This window comes from Giraffa tippelskirchi, chromosome 14 (assembly GCF_054371585.1).
Source record: "Giraffa tippelskirchi isolate mGirTip1 chromosome 14, T2T-mGirTip1v1.2.pri, whole genome shotgun sequence".
Classification (NCBI taxonomy): Eukaryota; Metazoa; Chordata; class Mammalia; order Artiodactyla; family Giraffidae; genus Giraffa; species Giraffa tippelskirchi.
In genome coordinates, this window is record NC_137288.1 from 67,848,752 (window position 1) to 67,873,375 (window position 24,624).

Below are 24,624 nucleotides of genomic sequence, written 5' to 3' on the forward strand. Positions count from 1 at the left end.
TGAGAAATATTTTTGAGTTCCATTGGGCAGATAACTTTGTTTAGCTGGATTTGTTCTGCGTGCATATGAAATGGCATCCTATGAATCAATACCCAGTGCTTCTACTTTCCGTGGAGGTGAAGAAATGACACTCTGTAGGCAAATGTAGTCTCCTGTTATTCATAACAAGCCGTCTCTGGTTACTGAACTTGTTCACCCTGTCATTCCAAAAAGTCCTTGTGTTTTCGTGTCTCTGGTTTTTGCTAGGCTTATTCAGATTCTGAGCATTGTAAACAAAACCTGTAACTTCTTTCATGGATGAGCTGGAATGCTGATGCTCCTGTTTACAAGTTGACAGTCCAGCCCTGGGCTGCTTACCTCCTTTAGGGCATGCATGAGTGCTTCAGTTGTGTCCAGCTCTTTAGACTGTAGCCCGCCAGGCTCCTCTGTCCATGGGGATTCTCCAAACAAGAATACTGGAGTGGCTTGTCATACCCTCCTCCAGGTTATCTTCCCAACCCAGGGTTCGAATCCAGGTCTCCCACATTGCAGGCAGATTCTTTAGTATCTGAGCTATCAGGGAAGCCCAAGAATACTGGAGTGGATAGTCTATCCCTTCTCCAGGGGATCTTCCTGACCTAGGAATTGAACCGGGGTCTCCTGCATTGCAGGCAGATTCTATACCAGCTGAGCTACCAGGGAAGCCAGGGCATACAAAAGTCTTATTTGCACAACAGAGGTGGATAGAATTCCAGATGGGTTTGAAAACAAATATGGTAAAGCGTCTGAGGATGCATCTCCAGTGGACGAGGTGTGATTTCCAATGTTTCATCTTTGGAAGCAAAACCCAGGAGAAAGTCCTTACCTCTCAACTCCACCCACTCTACCACCGAAGACAAGAAAAACAGACCCTAGTCATCTTTTACCCTGGCTCTCCCTGACACGGCCATGTTGTTCGCATTCCATAAGCACTGCTTTAGTATTTCAAAAAAATAAAACAGCTCCAAAGATGTACTTTTTGTTGGCATTGTTAACTAACCTGTAAACATTTCAGAATTCATTAGAGTCTTCAAAGCTTTCAAAGTTTATCTTGTTTATCTTTTAGTCCACTGTACCAAAATACCACAGACTGCATAGCTTATCAAAAGTAGAAATGTATTGCTCATGGTTCTGGAGGCTGGAAGAAGAAGATCAGTATGCCGGCACGGTCTGCGGAGGGCTGTCTTCAAGCTTGCAGACTTAATGGTATCCTCACCTGGGGGAAGGGGTTAGGGAGCTCTATGGAGCCTCCTTTATAAGGGCGCTAATTCTGTTCATAAGGGCTCCACTGTCATGATGTAAGCACCTCCCAAAGACCCCACCTACTACTACCATCATCTTTGGAGGTTAGAATTTCAACAAATGAATTGGGGGGGTGGGGAACACAAGCATTCAGCCTATAGCAATCCCTATACCTTAAATAAAAGTGAGTATATCATAAGATTATTGTGAACCTTAAATGAGCTCAGGCATATAGATACTTAGAACAGCTGATCCATTGTGAATGCTTGCTAATATAGTTGTTATCATTATTATTATTATTAATTGATTAGTATTACATTTGTAACTTCTCTGTACATAAGCAGATTTGGCCTGAGTCACCAACTCTTCCATCGTTTTTATGTATCAGTGTTGCTTGGTGTCATCACTGGAAGCATGAGCTTCGGGGCTAGACAGATCCAGTTTGGGTGCCAGCTATACCACTTAACTAGCTGTGTGAGCTCACTCAAGTCATTAACCTCAAGGAACCTCAGCTGCTTTCTCTGTAGAATGGGGATAAGGTTGGTGCCGACTCGATAGTTGGTGTGCTGGTTAAATGAGATGCTGTAGTGTTTAGCACTGCCTGCATACCCAGGATCAACCCCTGTTTCACAAGGACAGAATTTATGTCAGTTTCACTGGTGGAACTGTGATGAGAGAGATGGCCGGACACCATGCTGGTCTTTGGGTGCTCCCCTTGCAAGCTGGTTAGACACACAGCACTGTTATTCACCCTACCACACTCCCTCTCTCCCCCACCCCGCAGGTCCTTTTAAGACTCAACAATTGTAAGCATTTTGCTAAACGTGGGCTTAGAACCTGGGAATCTTCTATGTGTGCAGTAGGTTCTGATTGGCATCCTTACTGACTGATTTTGGGGTAACGTCCATTCTGTAAGTGTGGTACATGTTGAGCACAAGCTCTACATTTGCTAGAATTGTATAACTGTACGTATGAAAATTGCAACTCCACCACCAAGGCTCAGCTTGTCTTCATGATCGCAGGTTTGGGAGTCATTTCAGAAAGCTATTTTCTCCGACATCCAGGTAATGCTGAGGGTAAAAGTGCCAAGTACTATTTCTTCTTTTCTGGTTTCAGTATGGCTGGACCTTGCTTTTTCTCTTGTTCCCCTGATCCATTCACTGTGTGTGTATTTGGTTCTCATCTAACTCCCGGAAAAGGTTCATGGCATCATCTTTATTCCCAAAGCCAGGAGCCTTAACATGAAAAGAAAGAAAGAAAACCCACAGACACTTTGCTTTTCCTGAAGTAACAACTTACCTGCTAATAGAAGATTTTGAAGCCAGGGGCTTCCACTGAGTTCTCAACATGCAAGTCTATTTAAACAGTCTGTAGAATCCTTTCCTGACCCCAAATTACTCCAAAGCATTAATTGTCCTAGTGGTTTCATGGCTACATTATTTCATATTCATTAGTGTTTTCATGAAAAATTATAACACTAATTAGAGCGGCTTCCAGTTAATTTGCCTGATGATTCATTACTCTCTCCCCTCTTGGTGTTCTGCATGTGGTCATCTTGGAGAAAGCATCCAAGGGGTAATTGCAGCTCTATTCCCTGAGTGATTGCCTAATGGCATTAGTTCTGATCCACAGGCGCGTCTCCGGCGGGCTCAGATGGGGTCTGGTTGCAGCTGCACCCTCACCCCGCCCTGTGGATGCAGTGAGGTCGGGTCCTCTGGAGGGGGTCCAGCGCAGCAGAGGGGCGGAGCTCCCAGTGGGAGGTGAGCATCTCTGTTAGCCTCTCCTGGAATCTGAGATAGGAGAGTGCTCAGAGAAATCTACCCGAAGAACTGGTAGTTGGGAAGTAATAACAAAAACAAAATTTTCTTCCGTTTCAGCAGCTATGTGGCTGAGCATGGGCAAGACTCTGGAAGTCTGGTTCACTCTCAGACCTCTGCTGCTCAGTTTTCATTAAAAGTTTACGTGGCCTCATGGCCATTGGATGGCAGCCATCAAAAACCCCAGGGGGGGAGTGCCAGCCTGTGACAGCATCCGCAACAAGGTGGTGGTCTCTCTGGGAGCAGAATTTCTGCGTCATAGCACATGCGCGTATTCAACCATATCAGATCCTGCCAGACAGTTTTCTAACCTGTTACATAAATTTACACTGCCCCCAGCGGTCTGAGAGTGTTCCCATGTCCTTGCCAGTAGCTGAGATTGAGAGATTTTCATTTAATCCATTTTGTAGATATATAAGGGTGTTTTATGTGTATAATTCCTGGATTGCTAGTCATTTTGAGTACCTTTTTATATAATTGTTGGAAATCTGGATTTCTTCTTCTGTGAAGTGCCGGTTCAAGTCTTTGCCTGTTTTCCTATTGGGATGTCTGACTTTTTCTTGTTGATTTCCAAAAGACTTCATATATTTATCCATTCTGGATTCAGGTCCTTTGTCAGTCACAGGCACTGAAAATATCCATGGCTCTGCTTCCAGGCTGTCTCCCTCCCCATCTCTCTGTATGTCTGTCCGTTTCCTCTCTTATTTGTGTCGTTTATGATACAGAAGTTCTCAATTTTAATGTGCTGTAACGTATCAGTCTTTTTCCTTTGCTATAGTATTTTTTTTAAGTCTTGTTTAAGAAATCTTTCTTGAGATTATTAAGATATTACCCTATGTTATTTTATAAAACTTTATTGTTTTGCCATTTACACTGAGTTCTGTGATTCCTACAGAACTTTTTTGTGTGTGCATGACATAAAGTAGGGAGTCAAGAATCAAGCCCTGCCCCCATGCCTGTCTAGTTTCCCTAGCTCCATTATTAGAAAGACTACCTTCCCTCATGTTCTGCAGTGCCCATCTTATTAAATCCTGTGTCATGTATATATGGGGCTTCCCTGGTAGCTCAGCAGGTAAAGAATCTGCCTGCAATGCAGGAGACCCTGGTTCAATTCCCGGGTCAGGAAGATCCCCTAGAGAAAGGATAGGCTACCTACTCCAGTATTCTTGGGCTTCCCTGGTAGCTTAGATAGCAATGAATCTGGATGCAATGTGGGAGACCTGGGTTCAATCCCTGAGTTGGGAAGATCCCCTGGAGGAAGGCATGGCAACCCACTCCGGTATTCTTGCCTGGAGAATCCCCATGAACAGAAGAGCCTGGCAGGCTACAGTCCGTGGGATCGCAAAGAGTCAGACATGACTGAGCGACTAAACACAGCACAGCCATGTGTATGTGGATCTGTTTGTCGGCTTTCTGTTCTGTTATGCTGGTCTTGTTGTATATCCTTTCCCTGTATTACACCATTAGAGTCTTATTAGAGGTCTTGATAGTTAATATAGCAACTCCTCATGTCTATTCTTCTTCATCATCAAGAATAGCTTGACTAGTCTTTAATTTTTTTTTGTATCCTCCCCTAGATTTTAGAATCAGCTTATTAAATCCAAAAAGCTGAAAGGAAAGAAAGAAGATGGGAAGGGAATGAGAGAAATCTGCTAAGATTTTTATTAAAGATTTGGTTGGATCTATAGATCAATATGGAGAGAATTAAATTTTTTACAGTATTGAGTCTTACAATTCATTTATAGTATACTTTAATTTCTCTAACAGAGTATATCATTTTCTTTGCCAAACTCTTGCATACCTATTGTTAGATTCATTTTTATGTACTTGATGTTTTAATCCTACTGTAAATGGTATCTTTTTCATTTTGTGTTTGTTGTGTTATGTAGAAAAACAGTTGATTTTTGTCTGTGGATATTGAGTCTAGGAGCCTTGCTAAATTCTCATATTAATTCTAATAGTTTATCTATGTGTTATCTTGGATTTTCTATGGATGCATAATCCATATTGATGTTTGTATGTTCATCTTAAAATTGACTACCTTACTCAGCTTTCTCATTGGTTCTAATAATTTGGGTGTTGAGGCTCTTATGTTTCATAGGTTAAAAAAATCATATTAACTTATCATTATGAGTGTTCTCTTTCTGCCGAGAGAAGCAATATAGGGTAGCTGTTTGGGACAAGGAGTCTGGAATCTGACTACCCGAGTTTGAATCCCAGCTCTATTACTTTTCTGTGTAACCTTAAGTAATTTACCTAATCCTCTGTGACTCAGGATAATTAATTGTAAACCACCTCATAGGTTGGTTTTAAAAATTGAGTTAGTGCAACTTCAAAAATGCTTATCAAGTCATGAGCACTCAGTTATGCTGACTTTTGTTATTTTATCATTATAATAGCATCATTCCTTTCTAAATTCCCATTTCTTAATTGTTTTTTTCTCATTTAGTTGCACTGGCTACTTTTCCAGCGTAATACTGAATCTTAGTGGTGCTTTCAGACCTCACCTGAAACTTAACACTTTGAAATATTCCTTCTAGGTTTTTTAAAAGGCATGGTTGTTTGGTTTTGTTTTTCATCATTTGACATATATGCAACCCCCTTTAACTGCACGTATGAATCTGGGTTAAATTCTCCAAGAGGGAGATAACTTTTTAGAGAAAGGTATTTTTTACAGGAATTTCCTTTTGTCAAACTCTGCTATTTACATAATGATGAAAACCATTAATAATGGAATTATTTCTTTTTAAACATCATTGAAATCCTTCTGTAAAAGGAGGTACCGACCCTTTTACCTTCCTAAAGATTCATTGATGTAGTCTTTCCAAAGAGGTGCTGTTTGTTAATGTAATAATACTCCTTTCGATGTTTGGCTTGAGTGAAGGACTGTTTATATTCACGCATAGCTGGTGGCCAGTCCTTTTCTAGCAAAATATCATATTCTTGAGGTTTTAATTTTGATTATATTCCAAGTATGTCTTCAGTTTTCCTTTCATAAAGAGTATACAGATAGAAACTGTCACAACATTGTTGATCGGCTGTACCCCAATACAAAATTAAAAGTTTTTTAAAATGTAAGATACACTTTTTGAGTCATTATATAACTGAAAATGCTTCCCTGTAGGAAAGACCACCTGAACTGCATAAATTCTAACCTAACAAGTGTGGCGTCTATTTTGCTCTTAATTTCCTCCAATGCTATGTATTTCTCATTTTCTTGCAAGAGTTTCTATCTTTCTCATCTCTTTCCTTAACTTTTTTTTTTACATACTACTATTTATAGAGTTCTGTCTCATTTACTTCTTAATTATTTTCTGATCCTGTTTCAGAGAATCCAGCTCTTTCTGCATCATCTTGAGATACCAAATAATTCTCTAAAATGTTCTTTAAGTTTCTGTAAGATATTTTCAGATGAATTTTCTCTGATTCCAGATAGCTTTTTATGTTTTCCAATATTTTCCATCTGTTTCCTTTTGTCCTATTTATTCATTCTCAGGAGGAAGACCCAGTCAGGCCTGATGGCATTAATAGGAAGGGTGTGTGTTTTCCTCCCAGCCTCCTTTCTGGATGTTGGTGTGCTCAACCTTGTAGACCTACAGTAAATTGCCAATTAATATACCTAACCCAGTTCCTACCATTTAACTAGCTTTCTTGTAATTTGGCTCTGCTGGACTGACATAGATTCTTCACCTGCGCCCATTCCTAGGCTGCGGACAAGCTGCTCAAATGATGTGTGTGCATCAATTCCCCACATGTCGTCATTGTTGTTTAGTCGCTAAGTCATGTCCAACTTTGTGCAACCCCATGGACTGTAGCCTGCCAGACTCCTTTGTCTATGGGATTCTTCAGGCCAGAATACTGGAGTGGGTTGCCATTCCCTTCTCCAGGGGATATTCCTGCCCCAGGGATTGAACCCACATCTCCTGCGTTGGCGGGCAGTTTCTTTACCATCTGAACAACCGAGGAATTCCCAGTCCCTGATATGCCATGAGCCAGATTGTCCTCTTGTCCTTATTCTCACCTGGAGCGCCCTTTGGAAGCTGTACCTCCTGGGCTTCTTTCTACTGCCATCGATGTCCCCCTTGTACCCACCCAGCCTCATGTTTTTCCCTGGGCGTTTTCTGAGGGTTGCGGTTCTCAGCTCTAGTAGGTATTAGTAAAAGGAAGTGGACAGCACTCTGGCTGTTTCAAAAGGGTTCACCCATCACGTTGAGTGATCGCTGCTTAATTTGAATTTCGGAACAGCTGGAGGACTCAGGTGTTATTTTTCCTACCCAATTGCATCGGCCTTGTGTTTAGGTGAAAATTCCTCATAAATGTCCCCTCTTGCAAGTTGATGGCAGTCTTGATGTTCAGTTTGGTGAGTTCTGTTTTATTCTATTAATCGGTCTTTAAGATGATTTTAGTGGGAAGTTAGGCGAGGCTGTACTGGACTCTTCTACCCACTTTTAGGGAAGCGTTCCCTCCAGAGTTAAATATTTGTTTCAGCAACTCGCAACGTCCTGGATAGCTTGCAGGAGTGCAGCCATTCTGAAGATCTCTCTCTCCCAGGCTTCTTCACAGGCAGAATAGATGACCGGAAATCATGATTCCAAAAGCTGAGTGCCCCCTAAAGATTTATTCTAATAGCCAAGGAAAGAATAAAAACCACACTGCGGGGCTCCCCTGGTGACTCAGGGGTGAAGAATCTGCCTGCCAACGCAAGAGTCGCAGGTTCAATCCCTAGTCCAGGAAGATCCCACAAGCCGCAGAGCAACTAAGCCCGTGTGCCACAGCTACTGAGCCTATGCTCTGGAGCCCCCAGAGCCCGCTCTCTGGTGCAAAAGAAGCCACGGCAGTGAGAAGCCCGTGTATCACAACTGGAGAGCAGCTCCTGCTCACCACAACTAGAGAAAAGTCCGCAGAGCAATGAAAACCCAGCACAGTCAAAAATCAGTTAAAAACTTAAAAAAACCCACTGAGTTAGTAGTGAGGGAATCTGGGTTTTCAGGCCTCGGTCACTGACTCCTGTGGTCAATGTTAGGCAAATCATGACACCTCTAAGAGCCCCAGGAGCCCCGGACTCCTTTGTAATTCAGTCGCTCAGTCATGCCCGACTCTTTGTGACCCCACAGACTGCAGCATGCCAGGCTTCCCTGTCCTTCACCGTCTCCCGGAGTTTGCTCAAACTCACATCCGTTGCATCAGTGATGGCATCAAACCGTCTCATCTTCTGCTGCCCTTTTCTCCTTTGGCCTTCGGTCTTTCCCAGCATCAGGGTCTTTTCCAATGAATCAGCTCTTCGCATCAGGTGGCAGAAGAATTGGAGCTTCAGCATTAGTCCTTCCAATGAATATTCAGGGTTGACTGGTTCGATCTGTCTAAAGTCAAGGAGAGGACCAAGTGGGCTCTAACACCCTGCCAGTCTAGGACTCAGAGGTTTTACCAGCTGACCCGGAACCTCTGCTGTTCGAAGCCTGTTCCTTGGGGCTCCCCATTTTACTCTCCGAGTTTCTGCTGAAAGGGGAGCAGGGGAGGAGAAGGCACGTCCACGCTGGGCAGCTGAGCCGCACCCTCGGGCAGAACGTACCTGGAGGGACCGTGGGAAGAGCGGGCGGCACGGTGCAGAGACCCGGTGCCCCCTCTGGAGGCCTGCCCTCTGGGGACCCCCCTCTGGGGCCACGCGGGCCTCTCTCTGAGCAAGCGGTCAGGCAGCCAAGGAGCCCATTTGCTGAGTGCCCTCCAGTGACTTTGTGTTGCCCGGAAAACAGAGGAGATAAAATCTGTCATCCTCCGAGGAGGTCTTAGAGGCACAGGAACTCAGTACGGTGGCTGGCTTGTTGCCTCTGATGCGACAATAAATAGACCTGGGGGAGGTACTGTCTTACTTGTCACGACCAACCTGCTTACACCAGTTTCCTTGGTGACTCAGTTGGTAAAGAGTCTGCCTGCAATGCAGGAGACCCAGGTTCGATGTCTGGGTCGGGAAGATCCCCTGGAGGAGGAAATGACATCCTACTCCAGTATTCTTGCCTGGAGAATCCCATGGACAGAGGAGCCTGGCGGGCTGCAGTCCACAGGGTCGAAGAGTCAGACACGACCGCGCGACTAAACCTACCCACGTATCCCGCTTATCCCCCAGCCCTGGTGAAGGCAGCGGCGGGGTTAGAGGAAGCACAGCAAGTTCTCACCTATCACCCATGTTTTCCAGACAGGAGGAAGGGGGCACCATGGGACCCCCAGGTGGGCAGAGATGTGCCCAGGTCAGAGGTGAAGCCCCAGGTGGGGTTTAAGCATTCCGGGCAACGCCAGGCTTCCTGGGGCTCCTGGCTTCTCTGCACTTGGGGCCAGACCCCTTCTAGGGTCTTCAGAATGAAGGGTGCGTGCTCACACACGCATGCTCCCCTCCCCTCTCTTTCCTTCCCTCGTCTCTTTTCTCTCTCCTTTTTCCCTCCTGCTCCAGCATCTCCCACCAGTAATATTTGCTCGAATAATAAGCCAGGCAGCAGCTTGCTCTCTGGCACATGGATTGTTTGGTTCAGAGTCTCTTGGCTGTCAAGGATAATGTGTCAAATGGTTTAGAGGGTTTTCTCACCAGGGAAGGCTAGTTAGAAGGGAGCAAAAGGAGGGATAAAACCCCAGCGACCGAGAATGACCCCAAGTCGGTTTGGGAAGCGCGACCCCCCTTTCTCTGCCCGTTGCCGCCCAAGTAGACACTGGCCTGGGTGCCCCGGCTCTGCTGCCTGAGCTGGTCTGTGAGGAAAGTCAGCTCCCAGCCCGGAGACAAAGCCAGTACGTTTCCCCCCTGACTCGGGCCAGGGGCGTTTGGACAAATGAGAGAGGAGTTGGAATGTAGCTCTCGAGGGTCAAGTTTACCCTACTCTCTCCATGGTCATCTGGACCAAGGTGGCCTTTGATGATAAGGTTTGGAGTCACAGAGAAGCAGGGAAAACTGCAAAGCATCAAACTGCAAGCTATTTATAATTTCCAAATCTTAGCACAAGATAAATGATGAAGAGATCTTGTCCTTGGCAGCCCCTCCCCCTCCGTCAAGCCCTCCCGCCTCCCCGGGGACTGATCAGCACCCCGGCCACCCTGAGCCCACCCCGTCCTGTGCGTCATACCCCACCTCTGCTGGTCCCTGTAGCAATGTGCCAGGACCTATCCCGTTGGCCAGAGGAGCCCGCATTGCTACAATTTATCAGCATTACGGCTTCCCGAACATTAAATATGGACTATCAGAGTGCATAACTCTTCTATTCTTGCTTCCTTATTTGAATGCAAGGGATGCTGTTATTATTTCAAAAGCTCTTGGGCATGCAGATTAACTCCTGATGAACGAGGGCCTTCCTGGACAACCATCCCTCCTCCCATCCCGACAGCAACACAGGGAAGTAAGGGAGTTGATTTCCTTTGCTCTGACCTCAAAACCCCGTAGGTTTCTCGGAACAAAGCTGGAGGTCCAGATATGACCTTCCTCTGTAACGGACTTCTGCATCACCCTGTTGATAGCCTCGGTTGGTGGTCCCAACCCAGCTGCAGCCCCTGTGCGTGTGCCCTGCTTGCTGGAGACAGTTAGGCCCCCTCTCTGCAGAAGCCCTTGGAGGAGGGCGGCTTCAGGCTCTTCAGATGAAAGCTGGAGACGATCCTCCTTGGGCACCGTTTTCAAACCCGTATCCTGGGGGTTTAAGTGACTGCTCTGACCAATGCACACCCCAGTGGCTTCCTTCCCCACCCCAACCTGGTGCCCTGGCAAGATCACATTGAACTATTCAGGGAAAGTATCTACTGAATGCGGGGAGAATAGAGCACGCCTGCATTATTTATTAGGGGCTCACAGTACCCATCACATGTAGAATGTATTTGGACATAAATTAGTGATGTTAGGAAACACCAGGGGTCCCAAACCTATCAGGATCTCGGACACGTGTAAAAACGCGTCACCGTCTTACCTTTCCTACCAGGCTGGGAGCTGGCTCCGAGGCAACTTCCACCAGGAAGGCAAAACTCTTTAACCTTTTATTTGCCATAAGCCCTCTGGACAGTACATCCACTGTTGATTAAGTCTTGGCAAATCATTTCAGACTATAAATTCTTAACCTCACTTTCTTACCCCGCCCCCACCCTTTTTACTTCTTTCTTTGTGAAGCAAGGAAGAATATTTACAGAGTGCCGACTGTGTGCCAAGCATTGAACTAGACCCTTGATGTCTGGAAGGGTTTGCATTCATATCCCCAATTTACAGATGAGGAAACGGAGGCTCCAAGTCATGCAGCTAATAAGTGGCCAGTGTAAAATTGGCGACCAGGTCTTGGACTTCAGGCTGAGGTTTTTTTTCACCCTGCACTTGACTCACCGCCTGGGCAGGAAGGCGACAGTTGTCCTTCGCTTCCTTATCAGCTCTGTTTAGCCACAGGAATGCCACCCACCACGGAACCACAGAACCAGTGGCATACAGCCATGGACATTTATTTCTGCTCAGGAGTCCATGGGTCAGCTGGGCAGTTCTGCTGTTCCGGGCCACTCTCGGGTGGTCTCTGCTAGGCCCGTGGCAGTCGGCAGCTGGGATGGGCGGACCCAGGCTGGCCTGGGCTTGTCACGTGGCATCCAGTGCTCCAGGAGCATGAAAAATGTACCCGGCTTCTGGAGGCCCAGGCTGTCCCTTATGCCACAGTCAGCTGGCCAGAGCAAATCGCCAGACCGGCCCGGATCCAGGAAGTGCAGACCACCTCCATCTCTTGCCGGGAGGCCCTGCAGAGTGGCGGCAGGAGGCCGGGATGGTAGCAGGGGCAGAACGGGGGCCAGTTTTGCAGTTAGCCTGCTTTGGGTCCTGCTGCAGGGCTGCTTTGCTTCCTCGAAGCCTCAGTTGTCCTGCTCCCTCCTCGCCACGCCTGCCCTCAGAGCTGTTTCTTGTTTGTACCGAGGCTGTTGTGCAGAATGACTTCGAAGGAGGATTTAAATGGCCCCCTTCCCAGGGGGAAGGGATGCAGTCAGTCTGGCAGGGGTTAAGCCTTCCACTGACCTGATTAAGCTGAGGCAGGCAGCCCTCAGCATCAGCCAGCACAGGAGGGCAGCCAGCCCAGGGGCAGAAACCACACCAAGAAAGAGTCTCCTCTGCCTGCACCTGAGGCCGATGCGTCTTCTGGGTACCGTGCGGGGGTGGGGGGTGGCTCTCCACTGCCATCCTTGAGCATCTCCAGGCATCACGTCATGCTGGTGGGGCCACGGTTCCTCTGCTCTGTGGGGGCATGGCCCCCTCACCAACGCCCCCCCCCGCCCCAGGCCTCTGCAAGGACCTCTCTTTGGTTTGTGTGTTTGTGGTTTCCAGGGAAGAGGGTTGGAAAGAAAGGTCTACTTCCACAGGACTCCCAGGCTAGCTGGTTGACATGGGAGATGATGCTGGGCGGTCAGCGGGGGGGAGTGCAGCTTGGAGTGCAGCCTGGAGGAGGGGGCATGGGGGCAGAAGGGGAGGCTGAGCTGGAAAGGGCTGCTGGGTTCCTGGAGGACTGGACGGGCCAGAAACTCACGAGAAACAGCCAACATGCGGAGAGGAAGCAGGAAAGATGGGCGTTTAAAATGGGAGGGGGGGGAAATTGGGAGATTGGGATTGACATGTCCACAGTGTAGACACTACACATCAAACAGATAACTGATGAGAACAAGCCTTATAGCACAGGGAACTCTACCCGGTCTCTGTGGTGACTGAAGGGGAAGGAAGTCCAAAAGGGAGGGGATTTTTTGGACACGCACACACACACACACATATATATATACACACACACTCGTATATATACATATACATATATGGCTGATTCACTTTGCTGTACAGCAGAATACATTTAAAACAACTATAATAAAAACTAATTTTAAAAAAAGAAAAAAATAAAAATCAAATCTAAAAGATGTGAGCTAAGACCACAAGCACTGGGAGGCCAATGTTTCCAGACCCCAAAGACGACTTCGTACCCACAGTTACCCCACTGCTAACTCACGCTCGGTGCCTGCTCAGACTGCCTCCACCAGCAGACCGTTCCTGACCCCTGCGAGGTGGTCCAAAGGTTAATGAGACTGAAGCTTCTAGACTGGAAGGGAAGAGATGCCCCGATTCCATTTCCCACTAACACAGGTGGGATAAGTATCCCCCAAAAGAGGCAGCTGCCCACCACCGGACTCAAGAGGTGGAAGGGACTGTGTATGATAACAGCTTGCAGGGAATGGCTGACGATGTCCTTAATTCTTCTGACCCCTTGAGAAGTCACGGAGAAAGGCAGCGTTTGCATTTGGTTCGGGAAGATATGTAAGATGGTACCAGGCAGAGGGAGAGGAAGGCACATCCGTCAGGAGGATGTTTCAGGTCTGGCCCCCAGGAGGGGGAGGGAGGCACAGCGATCACGCCCCAGCCACCCGGCTGCTGACCGGCAGAGCCGGCTCCGGACTCAGGTTGGGTGGGAACTGCCCTGCCCACGTCCGTGTCAGTCTTCTCCCCCTGTCCGTGGCCTCAAGAAAGGTGAACCTACAGCGTCTTTTTGTTTCAAGTCAATGGCATGTGGCCTCCTGCATGTCGTTCATTTCCGTGAGACATTTTCCTTTCTGCCAATTGAGGCGGTCAGGCCAGAGTCCAAGGGACCCTTCTGGTGCTCATGATTCCATAGCGGATCGTGAGACGGGTTCCCCAGAAACAGACGGGACCTGCATCTTCTCAACAGGGACCTGCATTCTTGGGGCAGAATCCCCGTGGCGTGGGGCGGGGGGGAGAGCGGGGGGTCTCAGCTCCAGACAGAGCAGGGCCGCTGTTGGCCCCTCCGGACTGAGAGCAGCAGGGAAGGGGCTTCCAGGCCTACGTGTCAGCCCTGACGTTCATTTTGTCGTCCAGGTGCTAGGTCATGTCTGACTCTTTGCGACCCCATGGACTGTAGCATGCCAGGCCTCCCTGTCCATCACCAGCTCCCAGAGCTTGCTCAAACTCATGTCCATTGAGTCGGTGATGCCATCCAACCGCCTCATCCTCTGCCGTCCCCTTCTCCTCCCGCTTTCAGTCTTTCCCAGCATCGGGGTCTTTTCAAATCAGTCAGCTCCTTGCATCAGGTGCCCTAAACAAGTCACTGAACTTTTTCACTCACAGCATGCAAATACCAAAGACCTCTGTCCCAGGAAGGAAACTCAGTGATGGGTGAGAATGAGCCTTTTCTGTCAGAAGGACGACATGGTCTCTGCCCTTTGTGGCTGGCGGGGGGCTCCCCAGCTGTGCATGAAAGGAAAGCCTGTGGCGACGTGTGGCTTGTCACGGCCTCCTACATGTTTTCCTCGTGTCTCTGATACTGTCCCTCACCCTGTCCCGCCTCCCTTTGAATGCCCTCCTGATGGGAATGACTTCTGGCTGTACAACCTTGCCATGTGCCTGGCTGCCCACGTGAGAGCGTTGGACGGCACTGCGGCCAGGTACCCTGGGTGCTGGAGGACAGCTGAGCCCCTGAGGATACCCAGGAGTGGCCTGGCCCCATTGCGGAGGGCAGGGAGAAAGGGCCAGTGGTAGAGAGAAGTTCTCTCACTCCTGGTTTAGGAAGATCCGCTCCAGGGAAGTGGCACGGGCTTGGAGGTGAACTTTCTCTGTCAGTTTCTGCCCCTTCGAAGGGTGGCCACCAGCGAACAGGTGAATCTCAGAGGGCTTGAGCCTCAAGCCAGCGTTTCCCTTCTTATTTCACCCTAGGAGCCTGGTGGTCTGAAACATTTGTCCACTTGTCTTAGGCAGTAGCTGTCACCTCTGTTGGTGAACACAGATGCCTCTGTCTCTGTAATCTGCTGGTCCCAGGTCATGGGCCACAAAAGACAGGCAGCATTCTCCATCTGAGCTGACACTGTTCCTGCCCCAGGAGGGGAGAAAAAGCTATGTAGCCCCAGTAGGCAGCCTCGTTGCACACAAATGATTTTTCCTTGTGTTTGCCATAGAAATGAGCTCTCAAACTTCCATGGCCCACATGGGGACCACTTTCCAAGAGAGGAAGGAAGATGGGGAATGGCTGGGGGATGTCTCCCTCCTCCCATCCGACAACGCGTGCACACACACACACACACACACACACACACACACACACACACACACACACACACGGCCCCGTGGCACACCCTCTCTTCTCTCCTGGAAGAGGGAGGAGAAGAAGCAGATCCCAGCACTGGCAGGAGCCTGAACTAACCTCCCACCCTCCAGGAGCAGAGCTTTCCTTGAGTGGGAGGAGCTCAGCTTATCCACACCGCTGATGAGCACCATCTGTTGGGTTTCCAGCACACATTCCTGGGCTGTTGGGAGCGACTTGGCATTTCCTGAGCTGTTTTGAGATGGGTATTTGATTGTAGCACACAATGTTCTCACAGAAAAACCATTGACACTCTTGACTGTGCCCCTGGGCATAGCTGACTTCACATCTTGTCTGAGAAATTCTGAGGTTCCTGCCTTCATGCCAACTACCAGACATCGTTCAAGCTGTCTGCTTTTTCTTAGACTTGCAAAGCAGACGTTGCCCTCTTTTTGTACCTTCCTTCAACTCCTGACCAACTGCTTTTGTAAGAATCATGGGGTGGCAGCTGCCAACTGTCAGGACTTTGGGCATGTTATGTATTTGCTGCCTCATTCTTTTTGGCTTTTGGACTTGCCATGCGTTGTCAGACCACAGGCTGCAGCTTTGTGTTTGTTGGTATGGGATCTGTTGGCTTTGGGAAGCTTTTGGGAAGGAATACACAGGATGTGGTGATCTGTTCTTTCTCTGAAGGTTCAGTTCAGTTCAGTTCAGTCGCTCAGTCGTGTCTGACTCTTTGTGATCCCGTGAACCGCAGCACGCCAAGCCTCCCTGTCTATCACCAACTCTTGGAGCTTACCCAAACTCATGTCCGTTGAGTCGATGATGCCATCCAATCATCTCATCCTCTGTCATCCCCTTCTCCTGCTCTCAATCTTTCCCAGCATCAGGATCTTTTCAAATGAGTCAGCTCTTTGCATCAGGTGGCCAAAGTACTGGAGTTTCAGCTTCAGCATCAGTCCTTCCAATGAACACCCAGGACTGATCTCCTTTAGGATGGACTGGTTGGATCTCCTTGCAGTCCAAGGGATTCTCAAGAGTCTTCTCCAACACCACAGTTCAAAAGCATCAATTCTTCCGCGCTTAGCTTTCTTTATAGTCCAACTCTCACATCCATATATGACCACTGGAAAAACCATAGCCTTGACTAGATGGATCTTTGTTGGCAAAGTAATGTCTCTGCTTTTTAATATGCTGTCTAGGTTGGTCATAACTTTCCTTCCAAGGAGTAAGCATCTTTTAATTTCATGGCTGCAATCACCATCTACAGTGATTTTGGAGCCCCCAAAAATAAAGTCAGCCACTATTTCCACTGTTTCCCCATCTATTTGCCATAAAGTGATGGGACCAGATGCCATGATCTTAGTTTTCTGAATGTTGAGCTTTAAGCCAACTTTTTCACTCTCCTCTTTCACTTTCATCAAGAGACTCTTTAGTTCTTCTTCACTTTCTGCCATAAGGGTGGTGTTTTCTGCATATCTGAGGTTATTGATATTTCTCCCAGCAATCTTGACTCCAGTTTGTGCTTCTTCCAGCCCAGCATTTCTCATGATGTACCCTACATATAAGTTAAATAAGCAGGGTGACAATATACAGCCCTGACGTACTCCTTTTCCTATTTGGAACCAGTCTGTTGTTCCATATCCAATTCTAATTGTTGCTTCCTGACCTGCATACAGGTTTCTCAGGAGGCAGGTCAGGTGGTCTGGTATTCCCACAGGTTGCTGAACGTTAAACTGTTAACATTTTGTCTCTTAACTCATATATGGATATATCTTCAAATATAATCTGACAGGCCAACATGGACCAGCATCAGCACAGCCTAAGTACCCTCTTAAAAGCGCAAATACACCCCACACCAGTCAGAATGACCACCATTAAAAAGTCTATTAATACAAGTAGTAAATGCTAGAGCGGGTATGGAAAAAAGGGAACCCTACCACACTGTTGGTGGGAATGTAAGTTAGTGCAGCCATGATGGAGAACAGTATAGAGATTCCTTAAAAACCTAAAAATAGAGTTACCATATGACTGTGCAATCCTACTCCTGGGCATATACCCAGAGGAAACTGTAATTTGAAAAGATAGATACACCTCCAGTGTTCATAGCAACACTGCTTACCGTAGCCAAGACGTAGAACAACGTAAATGTCCATCAGCAGATTAATGGATAAAGATGTGAGATATATATGTGTGTGTGTGTACGTGTGCCACACATAATGTGTATTTACATGCACAATGGAATGCTACTCAGCCATAAAAAAGAACAAAAAGTACTGTCATTTGCGGCAGCCTGGGTGGACCTAGAGATTATCATATTAAGTGAAGTAAGTCAGAGAAAGATAAATATTTGATATTACTTATGTGTGGAATCTAAAAATCGATACAGGTGAACTATTTACAAACAAAAATAGACTCACAGACATAGAAACAAACTTATGGTTACCAAAGGGGATAGCAGGGGATGGGGAGGGAGAGTTAGGAGTTTGGAATTAACATATACACACTGCTATATATAAAATAAAGAGCAGGGACCTACTGTACGGCATAAGCAACCATATCCAGTATCTTGTAATAGACTATAACGGAAAAACCTGAAAAAGAATATATATGTGTGTGTCTGTGTATGTATATATAACTGAATCACTTCTCTGTATACCTAAAACTGACACAACATTGTAAATTAACTATACTTCAGTTTCTTAATGGGTTTTTTTTAAGGCACCGATAAAGCATTATCTGAAGAATAATCAATACTGGTATGAAGGCTGAGGACTGTGTGATTAACCCAAAGAGGATGAATTGACTGAGGGTCTCAGCCGATGTGGGTAGAATATATGTGGCCAGATCTTGTTATCAGGCGGTTTCCCCACACCACTGCTGATTCCGAATCTTCCAGATGCAGTCATGGCACCCATGTCCCAGGAGGCTGGGGCAGGAACAGCCATCCGGGGACCTGAACTGGCTGTGTGGTCGCGCACACAGGCTCCCATGTCTCAGAAGCGCCCTCAGAGGTTTGTGAAAGCACAGATTCCAGAACTCTGCCCCGTAATGCAAAAGTCAGGGTCTGGGCACAGACCCCCGGGGCTTCCCGGCAGCAGTTTCTATCTAAGGGGCCAGGGGCGTGGGTGCCATTTCTGTAGAGGACAAAGGTAGAGAGACCCAAGGGCTGGATGCCTGCCCTGGGTCTGCAGCCAACCTGGAATGTGACCTCAGCTCAGTCCCTTACATCCTCAGGTCTCCACTTATTTCATTTTAAAGTAAGAATAATTCTTCCACTTACCTACCTTGGGATTCCTGGGATAACCCAGCCAGAGGGAAGGCGACGTGCACACACTTTGACTCAGGGAAGCCTCTATAGAGGTGAGCGCCTTCTTTCAGTTATGCCGATGAGAAAGGTTAAGTCATTTACCAAGATCCCAAGTCTTGGAGGTGAAGGAGCCCAGATTAGAATCTAGGCGTTGGGTTCCAGAACATTCCATTCCATCAGGGTGCTCCTCTGAGACTCCAGAAGCGAGACAGATCCTTGTTCCCCTTCATGGGTCATAGCCTTGTCGTGGTGAAGTGGTTTGCGTGACTCAGTGAAGCTACGAGCCATACCGTGTAGAGCCACCCAAAACAGACGGGTCAGAGTGGGAAGTTCTGACAGAACGTGGTCCGCTGGAGGAGGGAATGCAAACCACTCCAGTATTCTTGCCGCGAGAACCCCATGAGCAGTGTGAAAAGACAAAAAGACACGACAGGGGAAGGGGAGCCCCTCAGGTCGGCGGGTGTCCAGTATGCTGCTGGGGAAGAGCGGAGGGCAACTCCTCACAGCTCCAGAGAGAAGGAAGCGGCCGGGCCAAAGCGGAAGTGACACCATGGATGTGTCTGGTGGTGAAAGTCAAGTCCGATGCTGTAAAGAACAATATCGCACAGGAACCTGGAATGTTAGGTTTGTAAATCAAGGAAGATTGGACGTGGTCAAGCAGGAGCAGGATATGGACCCTCCGCATCACCTGGGAGCTCATTAGAAATGCAGGCTGTTGGGCCTCACCCAGGTTGACCGCCTCAGATCCTGCGTTTGAACGAGCTTTCCAGATAATCCCTGAGCAATTAAGCTTTGTTTTTTTAGTACCCACTTACTTAGGCCGTGCTGGGTCTTCATTGCTGCAGGCAGGCTTTCTCTAGTTGTGGCGAGCAGGGGCTAATCTCTAGCTGCGACCTGCAGGCTCCTCACTGAGGTGGCGTCTCTTGGTGTGGAAAACAGGCTCTAGGGCGTGTGGGCTTCAGTAGCTGTGACACATAGACTTAGTTGCCTGGTAGCATATGGAAACTTCTGGACCAGGGATCGAACCCATGTCCCCTGCATTGGCAGGTGGATTCTTAACCACTGGACCACCAGGGAAGTCCTCACTCTGAACTTTAGAAGTACGGTTGTAGAGGATTGCACTAGAGAGAGTAAGTTTACCAATGAGGTTAAAGTAAAAATCCAAAATCCAACAAAAGTGTAAGACTCTCCCAGGGATAATCAAAGAAGAAATCTTAACTGGGAAATTCCTATGGGAGAAGAGTAACTGTAAGCCGTTTCAGCCCTTTCTGAGTTCCCATTGCAGGGCAAGTGCCCTTTATCTGAGAGAGCCCAAACTTTCCAAGAGATCAGGGTTTGGAATAAAACAAATTGTTTCTTATAGGTGTGTATATATGTGTGCTTCCCTGGTGGCTCGGTTGGTAAAGAATCCACCTGCAATGCGGGAGACCTGGGTTCCATCTCTGGGTTGGGAAGATCCCCTGGAGAAGTGAAAGGCTACCCACTCCAGTATTCTGGCCTGGAGAATTCCATGGACTCTATAGTCCATGGGGTCACAAAGAGTCAGACAGGACTGAGTGCCTTTCACTTTCATATGTGTGTTGTGTTTAAATTTCAAAGGTAACATGATTCCTTTTGGAAGTAAGAGAAGGAAAAGTCAGGAGGAGGGGGTTTAACAGAGCTGACGTTGCCCAACAGTTTTACTTTCGGAGGGCTCTCCTGGCCCTGCCCTTTTTCACAGCTTCTCACTTATTTCAGGAGTGAGCCCTTTACGGCCGATGGCACCCAGCAGGGAGGCTGGCCAGTTGGGTCGGGGGGAGTTCAGCTTCCAGAATATCTTTCCTGTGAGTGTTGGTCCTCAGGTTAAATCCTAAGACCCAGCAGTTTGAAGGATGTTCCCCTGATACTCACACCGCAACAGCCCCACTACAGCTCATTCCCATTGCAGAATGCAGAGAGAAAAATGGCCTGACCCAAAGCTCAGAAGCAAGACTCACAAATCAGGGCTTTGAGAAGTCTGAAAAGGCTTCCAGACAGTACTCCAGACAGCTCGCCTTGGGGGAACGTCAGAAGAGTACAAGGAGACCTCAGCTGGGGCCAGAATGTCCAGTAGGATTTGATTCAGGGAAGGATGCTCAAAGCTAGACTTCTGCTCCCTCCTCGCCTTTCCTGGATTAGCTGTGTTTGTTGTTGTTGTTCAGTTGCTAAGTCATCATGTCTGACTCTTTGTCATCTCATAGACTGCAGCACGCCATGCTTCCCTGTCCTTCACTATCTCCCAGAGTTTGCTCAAACTCACGTCCATTGAGTCGGTGATGCGTCTAATCCAACCATCTCATCCTTTGCTGCCCTCTTCAGCTTTTGCCTTCAGTCTTTCCCAGCATCAGAGAATTTTCCAATGTGTAGGCTCTTCAGGCTACACAAAAACCTTGAATGAGCTGAGGTTTCTGTCCAGTGATTTTAGCACATCTTCTCGTTTTTAAATCTGTGACTCGTATGCACTGTATTAGCCCTTAGAGGTTACTTTTCTGGGACCCACTCTGTCTGTGAAATATGCACATTCCTAAAAGAGTAAGATACCACTTGTCCTCAGTATCCCAGGCATTCAGTTATGTCCGCGGTTCCAAAAAGAGCCAGTCGGGAGCGTCACACAGACCTGATGCCCGCCTTCACTTGTAGGGTGAGCAGAGCAGTGACACATATTAAAGTGTGCTGGCACCCCAGGTGTGGAGACCTAGCTGCTGAATCAGACACTGTATATCTACTTATTCACATATCTAGGGCTCTAATCTGATCCCCTGTAAATGTGGGTTCTTCTGCCAACCTCAGCCCTGGTCTTTGTGTACTGGCTTCACCTCAGACCAGCCAAACTACAACTGGTTAAACCAACTTTTTCATGGACTTCCCCTCCCTGTTTGATTTTATGTTTGTTTTTTTTTTAATTTTTCGAGAGTCTAGAGGAAGGGGATTTGGGGTTGCGATGATGCCATCACTCCTTTCATTCTGTTCACAATTTTTTAAGTCACATGGGTGGAAGGTTTGATTTTGAGAAATGACATCACTTTTAAGTTTTGACTCCAGAAAGTCGTTGTGGCTCAGCTCTCAGCAGTTCTAGAGGGAGACTGTGAAAGAGGAACCGAGTAACCAGGCTTCCCCCAGGGGAAGGGGACCTTTTCTTCAGAATACCTGATTTCACAGATGAAGAGTTATAAGGGGGTAGGGGTGGGCAGTCGGGGGTGAAAGAGAAAGAAATGGCATTTGGTTCAGAAACCCGAGTGTGTAGAACACCTCTGTTTTTTCCTCCTCCCTCCATCCCCCCCACTAACGGATGCCTTCCATCACGCAGAGATGAACTGGAAAGGTTGGTTACTGACAGCCAGGCAATTCGCAGAATAAAGTTTAACGGTCTGCATGCCCTCTGCGAGTCTGTCCGTGTTCTCGGGGCATCAGCTTGGGGGGAGGGCTCGGTCTCAGCCTCACCCTGACTCTCTGCTCCTTCTCTTCCCCTTCCAGCGTGCAAACGCAAAGAGCAAGAGCCCAACAAGGACAGGAACAATTCCCAGAAGAAATCCCGCCTGGTGTTCACCGACCTCCAACGCCGAACGCTCTTCGCCATCTTCAAGGAGAATAAGCGCCCGTCCAAAGAGATGCAGATCACCATTTCCCAGCAGCTGGGCCTGGAGCTCACGACCGTCAGCAACTTCTTCATGAACGCCCGGCGCCGCAGCCTGGAGAAGTGGCAGGACGACCTGAGCACGGGTGGTGCCTCGTCCGCCTCCGGCACTTGTACCAAAGCGTGATGGAAGGACTCTCAGTTGGGCACAAGTTGCCTCCCGACGAGGACAGCCGATACCCAAAGAAAACGCAGAGGACAGAGACACCGGATTCTTAGCTGGGGCCCTTCACTGGTGATTTGAAAGCACAATAATCTTGAAAAGAAACTTTTCTATTCTAGCTGTAATCATAGGCCAGGTGTTCTTTTTCGTTCGTTTGTTTTTAATGGCTATGGAGTCCACGTGCAAGCTGAAAACTAATCTCTTTGAACCGGACATTGTCCTCTGAGCGAGCGTGCTAAGCACCCCAGGAACCCAAATGGGGCCTTTCTAGAGCAAGTCAATTCCAGCGTAGTGTCAGCCAACCAGGATTGCTTAGAATGTCAGCATCCCAGTTTGGGTCCTGTCAGCCTCTTGCAGTCAGCATTCCTGTGAGTTAATAGTAGGACTCTGGCTTGTATAAGGACTCTTGAGTTTGAGTTCCCAAGATGCTACAGTAAGAGAAGAATCTAGCAACAAGAATGACCTCATTTGCTTTCCAAGTGCTTAGCTTCATCAAACCGTAGTTCACCAATGTTCACAGCCATAACATAAAAAACCATCCGAATGACAATTACTGAGCACAAGTTTTAAATATGGAAGTTAACAAAAAGAAAAAATCCGAGGACCTGTTTCTCCCAACTCAGGCATCTTTTTTCATTGAATGGTTTAGAAAGCTTTAAGTTGATCCAGTTTATGATTTTCTTTTCCTTACCTCCTGGAAATCTCATGTGGTCTTGGATCCATCAAAAAATAAAACAAACCAAGTCAGTTCACTTGAGCACCAAGTATCAAGCACAACGAAGATAAATAGAGAAGTGAGGAAGGTTCTGGATTCACTGCATCTGGATTTTCAAGACACCAATTGGGAAGTCAAGAGGAGAGGGAATCATTGGGAATATGGCTTCAAGCACATTTTGCAGTTTGCTACAAATTCTGTTTGTACATAATGAAAACGCACACTCAGGAGGCCAATTTAACTGTTACGGTATGCGGAGCAAATACAGCATTTTAAAAGATCTAGATTTTTTTAGATCATAAATATATCCTTCTTGGTTATCCATTGCCTGGCCCCTCCTGCTGCGCAGTATGACCACCACATAATACATTCTCGCTCTTTCAGATTTGGGTTGTTCCCTTGTCCATCCCATCAGTAGGGACGTTTTCAGTGTTTCCTAGCAAGGAAAAGAAAATAAAGAGTTCAAACCACCAAACATGTTACTCATAACCATCATCTAGTCCTGAATCTCTTCCATTATTGAATCATCCTAGCAGAACAGCTGAATAAATCTGGAGAAAAACACAGCACACCAAAGAAGCAGAATACTGCAAACCAAAGACATTTATTACTTGCCATTTTCTAGCCTGAAAAAATACTGTGATTACTTTTAGAAGTCAGAAAACCTGCGCAACTCCAAATGGCTTTTAGCGCTCGCATTTGGCTCATCACTGGGCCGAGTGGCCCGGCTACGCCAAGGATGTTAGCCAAGCCACCGAGCGAGTGGCTTTCTGGTTCCTGACTGTCACCTTCCCACAGCAAGTGGAGGAGGGCCCCCAGGACCCCAGGAGATTGCGAAGGTCATCATGTGCATATTTACCAGTGAATGGCCCCAGGCGGGCACCACAGGGGTGTTCAAAGCAAGCCAAACGCTGCAGTGATGCTTTACAGACACTTGAGACTGACTTTTTTATGAATTACTTAATCGAAACCAAAGAAATTTTTCTGCACCTACTTCTGCAACAAACAAAACTGTCCCATTGAAATGAATAAAGAAAAATGGACGTCCATGAAAATCCACCACCAACAAGAAGGAAGCACGCCAGAAAAAAAAAAAAAAAAACAGAAAAATCATCGAGACACACTGTGTTCAAACAGACCTCTTGGGATATTTTTTGGAAGCAGATTTTTAAAAAGGGTTTGAGACAGGAAGAGAAATAAGGAAGAGCCTCCGTGGCTGCCGCTTCATCCGACACCTCACGCGGTAATCTTAAAGTTGAAGATTGTCTTTAATTTGTGCCTATGCAGTTTTTCAAAAGAACACGGAACAGAGCAACAGAAACCTCAACAGCTACAATACCAAAGATGAGGATTTCTCACACCTTTGTTTCAGTTCATTATCCCCTCTTGCCTGGCTTAAATGCTAGTAGCGCCATTGATCTGTGTAAAGGTAATCAATTTTGTTTCTGAGCAACGAGAGGAAAGGGTCATTTATTTGATTTTATTGTTTCCCTATCATTTTGTTTTATGGCTTTCTACCCGACATGGAATCTCTCAGAAGGTTCCATGGAACCCCACTTTAAGGTGTTGGGGTGCTGGGCAGTTCTCTCTGCTCAGCAGAGCGTGGGGAATCATACTGTCACTTGAATGTTCTTTGCTTAACCCTCCCTTACTCTTG

General features: G+C 47.3%; 1 protein-coding gene across 1 annotated transcript in view; it reads left to right on the top strand.

Annotated features, from left to right (window-relative positions):
- ONECUT2 (one cut homeobox 2) overlaps positions 1 to 24,006 on the top strand; it is a 44,544-nt gene extending 20,538 nt beyond the window's left edge. Inside the window, exon 2 of the mRNA XM_081562332.1 lies at positions 21,930 to 24,006. Within this exon, the coding sequence (XP_081418458.1) occupies positions 21,930 to 22,216 (287 nt within the window). The 3' untranslated portion in view covers positions 22,217 to 24,006. The remainder of the gene's footprint in view (positions 1 to 21,929) is intronic.
- Positions 24,007 to 24,624: the final 618 nt, after the last annotated feature.